The 12,058-nt window shown below is 34.3% G+C and overlaps 1 protein-coding gene and 1 non-coding gene across 2 annotated transcripts; one reads left to right on the forward strand and one right to left on the reverse strand.

The window, feature by feature from the left end:
* Positions 1-956: 956 nt before the first annotated feature.
* On the reverse strand, positions 957-8,371 carry LOC125816214 (U11/U12 small nuclear ribonucleoprotein 59 kDa protein). Its single transcript, XM_049495799.1, has 8 exons — positions 8,181-8,371; positions 5,415-5,760; positions 5,193-5,276; positions 4,814-4,879; positions 4,250-4,322; positions 3,251-3,633; positions 3,038-3,078; positions 957-1,371 (listed from the first exon to the last, which is right to left on the reverse strand). Exons 1-8 carry the CDS (start codon positions 8,330-8,332, stop codon positions 1,293-1,295), a joined length of 1,224 nt encoding a protein of 407 aa, XP_049351756.1. The 5' UTR covers positions 8,333-8,371; the 3' UTR covers positions 957-1,292.
* Positions 8,372-8,589: 218 nt separating this feature from the next.
* On the forward strand, positions 8,590-8,673 carry TRNAL-CAA (transfer RNA leucine (anticodon CAA)). The gene has a single exon. It is a non-coding gene; the product is annotated as a tRNA-Leu (tRNA).
* Positions 8,674-12,058: the final 3,385 nt, after the last annotated feature.

Genomic DNA, 12,058 nt, shown 5'->3' on the forward strand with positions numbered 1-12,058 from the left:
TAAAAAATATATACTCTATTAAAATTCCACAGTTTAGATTTGAGCTTATGAGCTAAAGCAATTTATTAAGAGTCATTTGGTATCGTATTTAAAAAAACAATCCATGCATTAGTTTTGTGTATTAGTAGTACCTTGTTTGGTACTCCCTCAGTTCATCTTGGCTTGTTCACTATACTAAAATTAGTTGTTCAACAATACTTTTCCAATTTGGAAAATCAAGAGATAATTTACCCTTGGTATTAATACTATTCAATATCTAATATATTTTTCAAAGCATTCAATTTAATATATTCAAAGGGTAATATAGTAATACTAGCCCTATTATTTATTGTTTCTAAAGGTGTATGTCAAATCAATAGTATATAACTATTATTGGATAGAGGGAGTACACTTTTTCAACGTGTATAACTGATGCTTACATTAATTATACACTGTATATTGAGGTGTGTATTACTAATATATGAAAATTCATGGTAATAGTAATGCAAGCGGTTTTAATGCATGCATTAGCATGGTTAAAGACAAACCCCAAAGTCCCTCAAAACCTTTTTTTTTTTTTTACATATTTTCCATCATACATAATTGTGGAAGGTATCTTTATAAATAAATATTTATTATACAATGCGTGCTATTTTTAATATACCAAAATAAAACAAAGCATAAAAAATAATCTATGTAAATTAATGCAAGCATTACTAATACACTTTTATGTAGTGTTATTCTTATAAATCCTACCAAAGGACCCTAAAGTTTGTACTTGGGACAAAGGGATTCAACTGTTTGTATATAACCAAATAAATTCACTCTGACCCTATTTGCATAATATATACTTTTTTGACGAAGGAAATTATTTGAACCCCCTTATATCTAGCTTCACCCCCAATGGGTGCGATACACATTAACAAAAGCCTGCTATTGATGAGTGTAAGACTTGCGAGGCAATAATTCATCAATATGGTAACTACTATGGCAATATCAGCTCCTGCTATTTGATCCCCTTGGGAAGTCCATAAATGGCATGCCTGGTCTCCTAGCAATGATCAATGTCTTCCTTGTACAGTATTGCACTTAAATTAACCTTGTTTCAGACAAAGTCAGTCCCTCATGTTTGCCTTGGAGTTCTGTTGATCAGGGAGGAGAGAGAGAAATTAGGCACAAGCCTTTTTGTCCGTGTCCTCCACAAGCATCAAGGCGCAATGCTGAAAGATCACGAATCATTTAGTAGGATAGCCAGCAAACGAGACAATCTGCAAAGGCGATGCTTAGGCACTAGGAAACCACCTATAAAAATGTCATTTAGGCTTCGCCAGGTAGGATGCCCATATCGCATCTGCTGGAGGTGGTGGCTGGACCCAGTGCCCAGGTATTCGGCTGCATCAACACACAAAGATTAAGGGGTGGGTGGGTGTTAGATATACCTGTTATTTGGCATATGCAGACATAACTTGTCATGAGAAATTGGAAAGAATTACATTTTGTTAGTTTAAAGAAAGTGACTCCAAAGAGAAAAATGATTAAAAGGAGAACATAGTTCGCGCAGAAGACACTAAAGGGTAAATAGCAAGGACATTTCTTTATCAGTGGTCGAATAGAAATGACTTCATATTTTGTTTGTAAAAGGGCATACTTTCAACAATTCAAAAGCAGTGAGCCAATCACAACTAGTTGTATCAAGCTGGACCTTCAGTTGGATTACTGCACGATTGGATTCTATTACCACAGCCGATTCCAAGAACAAATCCTAATTATACTTTGATAATGACATTGAAATGATTCTTTGATATGATCTTCCAACCTCATTATTTTTCTTTTACTGGCAGTGAGTTAAAAATGTTAAATCACATGCTTAAGTGAACTGCCAAAATCTTAAAACTAGTGTGGTGGTAATAAGGGTATAATATCTAGGCAAGAATATTAAGGGGTCGTTTGGTAGAGTGTATTAGCAAAATTAATGCATGCATTAGTTCTGTGTATTAATAGTACTTTGTTTGGTATACTTTTTCATGCTATGTATAATTATACACTATTGTGTATTGTGGTGTGTATTACTAATACCATGAATTTCTAGGTATTAGTAATACAAAGGATTTTAACACTTGCATTAGATTAACTATGACAAAACTACCCTCAAAGCCCTTTTAAAATATTTTACTCCTTTTCTCTCTCAGTTGTTACCTAACAATTATTGAACCCAATTACTCTGAATTATCAGCACTCAACTTCGTATTCCTTTCAATTTTTAATATTAACCCCCTAATCATTAGGCATCATTGATCATACATTCTTCCTCTTGAGATCAATATGTTTTTTCTTATGACCCTGGAGCTAAACACGAAAATACTCCAAGTTCTTAATTAATATCTCGTCCCTTACTTGATAAGCAAATAAGTTTAGAATTCAAAATACTAACAAATATTTAATTTTATTTTGAGAAAAAAAAGAAGAAGAGCTAGCGACATTTTAGCAAAGAACTTTATTGCAATGTTTAAGCAAAAGAACCGTGTTGCATAGAAAGTATGCAAAACTAAAAAGTGTGGAGGGCATTTTTGTAAACAAACATTTTAAAATAAAAATTATGCAAGGTTTGTTATTTTTAATACATCAAACCAAACAATGTATAAGAAATAATGCAAGCACAACTAATACAAGCATTAGTAATGCAAGCACTACTAATGCAAGCATTACTAATATACTATATTCAACATTATTCTTATACATTGTACCAAGCGATCCCTAACAGTGTTAAAAATGTGATTGATATTTTTTTTTGATAAGGAGTTAAGGACTGATTGATGTAAGCATCGAGAGAATAATGACTATTAATGAATGAAGCTACGCTAGATGTCCATCTGACCAACAAATGCAGTCATGAGATGTTCCTTTTCAACCTTTTTTTCCTCTTACGTCTGCTGCTTGTTCTTTCTGTGTTAGTGAAAACTTTGGTGGATAAGGAAATGACTAATGCAACTTTTGCTTTTGTGGACTAAACAAAAAGTCAAAAAAGGGATACTAGCAGGATTTAGCAAGATATATTTACCTTCCTCCAGGTCTGATGTATGCATCCCATGTTCTTCTTACCTATAGAAGAAAGAAAAGGTTTCATGTCAAGCATAATCAACTTTGACATTTCTTCTTGCAAAAACAACTCATAATTAACATAGAAAGAACAGAATGGGCCTTCAATCACAATGATAGAGAAATGCAAATCTACTGCAGAGTAAAGAATTAACAAGACAATAGCCAAATTCACCTCTATAAGCGTTCCCAAATCATGATTACTGCCATAGTAATAGTGATAAAATTCCATTGGTAGATTTGCCACAGAATCGTGTAAGCTGGCTGAGCCTAGCACTTTAGATCCAACTTTTTCCAACTCATTGACAGGTGTAGGACCTGATTTATCTTTATCCACAGTCATTTGGTCTGGATTTATTTTATCGTCATCAGTATTAGCATGCAGGTCACCAGGCTCTGGTCTTTGACTTTGAATTGTTTTCCTGGATACCTCAGCAGTTGCAATTGCATCCTTAGCAGCAGCTGTATCAGCTGCTGCCTTTGCCTGTCGCTCTTCTTCCTCAACTGCAGCTCTTACTTTTTCTAGAAACTTGTCATCCTCCTCAGGGAGAAAGTGACCTATTCAAGGATAAACAAGATGTTTAGAAATTAAGACTGAAGAAGGAATGTCTCTGGGGCCAAAGGGGATAGACAAGACTGAGGGTAAAAGACAGTGAAAGTATCTTTCACAAGGGTTTCTACCCTGTCATCCTGTAAAGCCAAATGTTTACAGGTTTATAGAAAAACAGCAGTAACACTCATTCTCTGAGTATCGATGCTAAAAGATCAGCATATAAAATTAGTTACATACTGAAGACACATTAACTTCATATTTGGGTTAAATTCTCCACGGAACTCATGAAGCAAAAAAGGAAGCTGCCAAATGATACACACACAGTCGCAGCATTAAGAAAGAAATTACAATCCCAAGGGAAACTACTGATTCTTTCACCAAATTCATTTTCCTATTGAGCATCTTATAGTTAACGAATAAAAAAATACTCATTCATTACAAACTGTTTCAACAATCCATGCAGAACACTGCATGCTTTTACTTCAGTGCAGATTTCAACCACAAATATAAGTGTCCCACTAGAAACAGAGTAAAAATAATAAATTCAAAAGGAAAAGGATCAAACAAGTTAGATAAACTAAAGGAAACACAAAGACATATCAACATCATTAGGATATTTACCTTGCTTCTTCAATTTCTGAACCCTGATGGAACGTAATTCTTGCAATTTCTCTACTATCAATGCCAGCTCAAGCTGAAAGCAAAAATAGAAGTGACTCAACATCATTATACCCAGAAATAAAGGGCATACAATATTATATTACTTGGTTGTCATCTCAAATAAACCATAAACCAACCTCCCATATCTTGTGGTATTGAAAAGGAACTTTTTTTTCTTTTTGGGAGTGACGGTTAGGTTGGTCCGACCAAGAAAGGCATGGGACTTTTGGGCATTGCTTGGGTCGAGCTAGGTTACCTAATGATTTACAAGTATCCTCACTGCACACTTTCTATATATATCTGTCTCCAAGGGTTATATCTGGCAGAATTTGTTTACTGGAAGAGGAGCAGGAGCAAAACTCAACCACATGAAACACTGAACTGGATGATAAATATGGTGCCACACCATGTCAAAACTCTCAGAAGTTTCTAAAATCCTTAAGAAATTGTACATTGGTTGTGGAAAAGCTTTGGGAACTTCAACAGTCATGTCCAGTTGCATGAATAAGCAACCATCATTCTCACCTCAGATTCTAGTCTCCTTTTCTCCTCTTTTGCCTTTAGCTTTGCTATTTCTTTCATCTTTTCAACCTGCGGATACACCATAAGTTACTGAGCAATACAGAAGAAAAAAGAATAGATGAAGGTAAACAATAGACGTGTCAAAAATCTAAGGGATACATTTGTTGTCTAAGAACATTCAATCTGGCTATTTATTGTTCTCATTCTCCATTTCTTTTTCCTTTAATGTTTTTGGGCTAATGATTGAGAAGTTTTCACAAGTGTTCATACCCAGGCAGTACAAGCCAACACAGAGGGCCACCTCTACTTTTTCTATAACAGGATGGAAATTCTAAACCAGTATTTCATAGCAGTTAATACTATGCAGTCTCAGTATTAATACCTTGCGTTTTGCAATATCCTTGGCTATCTCTTTGGCCCTCCATTCATCAGCTTCCATATCAATTTGGTCATATTGCTCTCGCTCCTAATGATAAGTGTGACATCAGAAATCAGAATGCTTAAACGGATAACACAAAGTCACAAACACCTTAGAGATTAAAATTCCAAAAATATAGAAGACATGAAAAAAAGGGAATGCTGTATAAATTGGGTTTAATAGCACCTTTGCTAGCTTTTCTGCAATGTGTTTCCTCTTCCTCTTTCGCCAAAGTTTGTTCCTTTTGTACTTGTGCATTTTATTTGCTAATCCAACAGTTGCAGATTTTTCCTCCCATGGGGCCATCTCATCTGTGATAACTCTAAAAGGTTCCAACTGAGCTCTCAATTTTGACATTAAAGCATTAGCCGCTTCCAACGACAACGATTCTTGGCTTTCCATATTGATCCTAGAATGCTCCATAAACTTCACACAACTATCAACAGAGCCTGCACTAGCCCCACTTTCTGAACACTCCTCAGAATTTTCTTTCTTGTTTTTCAACGTAATTAACATTTCCAACTCCTTCTTCCTGCACAAATTTCAAAAACCCAAAAGATAAACAGGAGCACATAAACTATCATATTCATATGCAATAATGCATATACTACTGATTTGAAGTTCTAAGCTTTAGTTACACAATAAAGTTGTTACGAGCACCATTTTCCGAACCCCTTTCAGATATTTTAATCTTTCACCCTAGCTAAAAAACTCCATCTCTTTTTTGCCTGCTAAATTTTTTTTTTTTTGATGAAGTAAGTAGATTCATTTCAAGGCATCAAGAAGATGCAAGCTTTACAAGGATAGATCAGTTAAGCTCACAAAAGAGGATTTGTAGCCTCTTTCTAAGCTATAGAGCTAACAAAATCCAAGAAGAGTTCTAAATTATTTACAGGGGTCAATTTGGACCAACTAAAAAGGCTAACTAGACATCTGCCTCGCAAAAGATTTCTAGAAGTTGAAATTCCATCAAAACATCTTTTGTTCCTCTTTGTCCATAAACACCAAAAGATAGCACCAGGGATCATCATCGACATACTCTTGATGGCTTTGTCAACTTCCCGTGAACTCCAACTTTCAAGAGCATCCCTAGCAGAGAAAGGCATGACCCAGGAAAGACCAAAAAAGTAACAAAACATATTCTAGAGGTTGAGGCAGCTGGGCAGTGCAGTAGCAAGTGGTTGACACTTTCTTTTTCTTTTTTTTGATGACAAGGGACACCCGCAGCCGCTACCATTTGGGTGCGCACAGGGTAGAACCCCCGTTCCTATGCAATAGCTCGCTAACCACATAGGAGAGGTAACCCGCACTAGGCAAGCCTGGTGCGACGAGCTCGACCTAGAAGGCAAACCTCTTGCTTTCGCTGGCAAGGGGTTTCAAACTTGAGACCTCCAACATGGAAGTCCCAAGCTCAAACCACTGGGCCACCCCGAAGGGTAAGTGGTTGACACTTTCTGTGTGCTTGTGGCAGAAATAGCATCGGTTAGCAAGCTGGAATTTCCTTTTGGAGAGATTATCCTGTGTGAGGCATGAGTTATGTAGTGCAATCCAATTGAAACAGATCACTTTGGTAGGTAATTTTGTCTTCCATATATGCTTCCATGGCCATTTGTCAATCATTGAGTTCCTTGAGCATAAGCTGTGATACCCTTCCTTGACTGTGTAGTGACCTTTTCTTGAGTTACCCCATTTCAATCTATCAGGCTCTTGGGCTGAAAAGGAGCAAGGCTGCAATTCGGCAAAGAGACCAAATACGTAATTAAGTTCCCAGTCATTTAGGTTTCTCCTAAACCTTAGGTCCCAAATGTCGTCTGATCTGTTGGATGCTACAGTAGAATTTGGTTCAGCTGTAATGAGGTGCAAACTTGGAAATTCCTCACCCAGAGTTGTGTCTCCCAACCATATGTCCTTCCAAAATTTGATGTGAGATCCATTGTCAACTCTAAATGTGACGTTCCCAGCAAAATTTGGCAAAAGTTTACTGATGCTTTTCCATAGACCAACTCCATATGCATCTGCTGAGACTTTTGTGGACCAGTGAGTAACCTCACCATGTTTAGCTTTGATCACCTCTTTCCACAATCCAATGTCTTCAGTTCCGTACCTCCATAACCATTTCATCATCATGCTTTTATTGTGAGCTGCAAGATCTTTGATACCCAAACCCCCTTGAGATTTAGGTTGTGTCACTTTTGCCCATTTAACCAAGTGAAACTTATGATCCTTGTTGTTGCCTTCACATAGAAAATTCCTTCTCATTCTATCGAGCTTTTCGAGATTTTTTGCCTGCTAAATACATCTTGTGTTTCTGAATCAAACTTTAGCCCCACCATCCGAACCTTCCTCAGACTTTCTTTCTTTATCTTCCACCCTAATTAACATGACCAAGTCTATCAAGTTGCATTCTTTTCCCCCTCCTTTAAGCATCCTCCATATAAAAAATCCATTGACGTGACTATACCTATTTATAAGGGACACCCCAATAAGACAAGAGGGTAACACATTGTGCTCAAACTCTGAGACTTTGGTTAAGAGTAGAGGGAGGACCTTTACTATCTTCCCGCCACCTTGGTGGTATCAAATTTGCATTCAACCAATGCAAATAATAGGTGCTTCTAGATCAAAGTTTTAGCACCATTTCCGAACTGTCACCTTACTTTTCACCTTTATTACTCCCTCTATTGCATACATCCTACCCTCCCCAAACTCCACTAGCAGGATTGCACTAGGTATGTTGTTGTTGTTACTCCCTCATTTATGTTTTATGTAACACTATTTCCTTTTAAATCTATTCCAAACATAAATGACAACTTCTCTATTTCTGGTCATTTCCAGCTCCTTCTGACTACTCAAAACCCAGAAAGATCTAAAGAGCAACACATACAAATTCACATTCAATAATGTATATAATAGTGTTTCATCATTCAAAGTTTTAAGCTTTCTGTTACTTACAAAGCTGTCGCCAGATTCACGGTGTCGTGTAAGTTTTTGAGGTGATCAACCACATTGGTGGAGCTATTCCAGAAAGCACTTGACGCCGGTGGAAAAGCCGGTAATGGCGGAGGTAACGGTCGTCCGAATGGTGGTGGCCCCGGTTGATTCATCGGGTACTAAAAATTGATTCCGAGAAATTGAAATCAGCTGAAAATGTTAGAAATTTGAACACACAGTGTAATTAAATTCAAATACCTGCATCTTCAACTGAGAAAGTGTTAAACCCTAGCAGATGTGAATCGATGATTTCAGGTAGTAAAAATTGGTTCTTTGATTGGCGCCTTCTATATTTTGGTGTCTAAAAATATAAAAAGGACGAAGATAACAAATGGATAATAAAATAATTTATCAATATATAAACAGCAAAGTCAGGATGGCCGAGTGGTCTAAGGCGCCAGACTCAAGTTCTGGTCTTCGTAAGAGGGCGTGGGTTCAAATCCCACTTCTGACATTATTTTTTTAAAAAAAATCTTTTTTTAGTTCAAATTCACTTCTAATTTTTTTCCCCCATATAACTTGTGTTTTTTTCCTTAGTATTTTTTGGGGTTCAAATCTGACATTATTTTTTTAATTTTACTTCTTTATTTTTGTTTTACTAATTTTATAAAAATAAAATGGGTTTGTAAAATATAAGTGACAATGATGGAAAGAGTGGAGGAGATGTGATTAACTTGTTACCCTAAATTAAATTATTTAGGAGTTGTAATAACGTGTTCGTGTAATATATTTATTTACTTAATTATTTTTTTATTGAATCCTAAATACTTATAACCCTTAATCATTTTGAATTTTGAAATCATGCCTTCTTTATCTTTTAAATTTGTATTTCGTAATTGTAAAACAACGCGCTAAAATCAATTTGAATGAAATTTTAAAATGTCAAAAATGATCTTTACCTCATTCTACGATAAATGATGCAAAGGGGAGCTATAACAACTTGTTCATACACTTCTATCTTATTCTACTTAATAATTCTTTCTTCTTCAATTTCTACTTCTTTGACCAAATTCGAATTAAAAATAAGATATTTGTTCAAGTGTTGAACTAAATGGCAAAATGACAGGAACATATAGTAAGTAGTAACTATGGAGAGGTAAAAGCTTACTTGGGTGTTTATGATCGAGTTTTGGATAAATAAATATAATGTGTGTTTTTTATATACATATATTTTCAGAGTTTAAGTTTTGTGCATCATTAATGCAGAAAACGTTATACATCATCAAAATTAATAAAAATTGAGTAATATGTATTTCTACCTTATTTTATACTAGTTAATTAAAGTTCAGATGATCAATTGGATATGAACACTTGATACATATAAATATTTACTCCAATGAAGGTCTATCAATATTGAAGTGTGAATTTTCAAAAAGATGAAATCTTTTTTGCTGTGAACAATAATCTAAATATATTGGTTCATCCGATCAGCAAGAGAGTACACCAATCATTTTCTTTGACAATAACATAACTACATCATTATTATTTCAAAAAGTCTTTTTTTTTTTAATTTCAATTTCTTAATAAAAAAAGTGACAATTACCCAAAAAAGACCATTCTGTAATTTTAATTGAAAAACAGAGTAGCCAGATTTTTATAGACCTTCGTCATCTTCGTCCTTGTTCTTCCTCTTCCTCCATCTCCGATCGAATTATATATCAAAAGATTCGAAACATTGAAAGGATATCATATCTAAAATTTGGAACGGTTTAGAGGTGATTTTGAGTTGATTGAAGATTGAATAGTCAGTGTATACTTCATGTATAGTTAAACTATATTCAATTTTCTATTGTATCTTAATGTATAGTCAGTGTATAACTCAGGTACATGTAAGCTATATTGCATAGTCAATATTTATATTTTTATGACTTTTTCTAAGCTATATTGTATACGCAGTGTATACTTTCTATAATTCTTGACTATTTTTTAATGTAAATAAAAATATAACTATATTTATCGTAAACTAATAACTTTATTGTATATATTTAAAACTATCGTGTTAAAAAAGTGACTATTTCTTTGACAGTCGTACCATAAACAAGTGAAAAATACTAATAATTTTCTCCAACTCCCACTTGTAGGAAGATTGTTCTAGTATAAGGTGGTCATCTTCATTTTCATTGTTCTCCTGATACTTGACAAGAATTTCTGTGCTTAAAATCGACACCCTCTGTTTTTTCCCCCATTGCAGATGTTAAATTGTACATATTGAACTTGATGTGACTTAAGCAAAATATTTGCACAAGAGTCATTTGGTCCCCAACTGAGAATCCTACAAGTCGTTCCTCTAGTTTTTGTCATCATTTAAACAAAACAGGGCATTTCATTCTTGAATGACTATTACTCTGCAATTCCTTTCTCTCTACTTCATACTATTATTGTTCATGCAATGAATCTAACACTTTTGGACAAAACAATATGACCCGACAAGACAACTAAAGACATCAATAAACAGTAATGTCTTTGGTCCCCCTAATTTCGAAATAATTAACTGATCATCGATATTACCACAAGTTGTTTTTACTAAAAACATGCATTGCTACTGTTACCTACTTAATTCCTAGTTGTTCTTAAGATGATAAACCAACAAGCAAAGATTGTAGGTGCATGTTAATTATATTACACAAACTTCAAGTAGACACGGTTCTTGATTTTTGCACAATAAGTTAGTTGTTGAATGGGATTTGGCATACAGGTTACCAGATCAATGAATATTTTATAAACACACTCGAACCCGGGTGTCAATTGAAACATCTCTTGTCGAAAAATTACAATGTATAATTAAGTAATTTTGATAAACATTAGATAACAAGTCCGTAGTGAAAATCCTGATATGAGTCGTTTGGTAGAGTGTATTAGACTATTAATAATGCTTGCATTAATAATTCTTATATTAGTTATGCATAAATTATTTCTTATGCATTGTTTGGTTTGATGTATTAGAAATAGTATGCATTGTATAAAAATATCCTCCATAATTATGGTGAAAAAGATGTAAAAGTTCTTTTGAGGGGTAATTTAGTCTTTAACCATGCTAATGCATGTATTAAATACACTTGCATTACTAATACCAAGATATCTATGATATTAATAATGGGTAATGAATGCTAAATGACAAAAAAATTTGGCCAGAAATTTTTAAAAATTATAATATCTTTTTTATTTAAAAATAAATTGATTTTTTTCCATTTTTTAGTTAAACGGTATCAAAGCTAAAAGGGTAAACATATTTTAAAAGGTAAAATACTATTCTGGCCAAAAGGATTTTTCTATTAATAATACACTCTTCAATACACAATAAAGTGTATAACTAATACAACATAGCATGAGAAAATGTACCAAACAAGAGACTGCTAATGCATAGAGTTAATACATGTATTATATTTGCTAATTAATACACTAGCTTATTACTATTCTTTATTCCCTCGTACGTGTAACACGAGCACAATTGCACTTATATAACTAATTACGATTTACGTATACGAAACCGCTTTGCCTACAACTTAGAAAAGGCCAAAGCAACTTTCATCTTGCTGGAACATATTAAGCACATGGCAATTACACAAATCAGAATCACTTTGATAAAGTAGATACTTTGAATTCCAACCAAATGCTTTCTAAAAAGCAATATAGTTCATTTGGATTTAAGGGTGCGGAAAATGTTTTCCCTTTTTTATATGTTTGGTTTATCAAAAATTTTGAAAAACATATTCTCTAGAAAATAAATTCCTTAGGAAAATAACTTCTTCAACGCTAAAGTAGGGAAAACATGTTTCACAAATTGCTTCAACATTGATTGTGTAATTCCAACTCTCCAACATCCTTCACCCCTGCCCCCA

Source organism: Solanum verrucosum, unplaced genomic scaffold (genome assembly GCF_900185275.1).
Source record: "Solanum verrucosum unplaced genomic scaffold, falcon-dt-bn FXZP01000261.1, whole genome shotgun sequence".
NCBI lineage: Eukaryota > Viridiplantae > Streptophyta > Magnoliopsida > Solanales > Solanaceae > Solanum > Solanum verrucosum.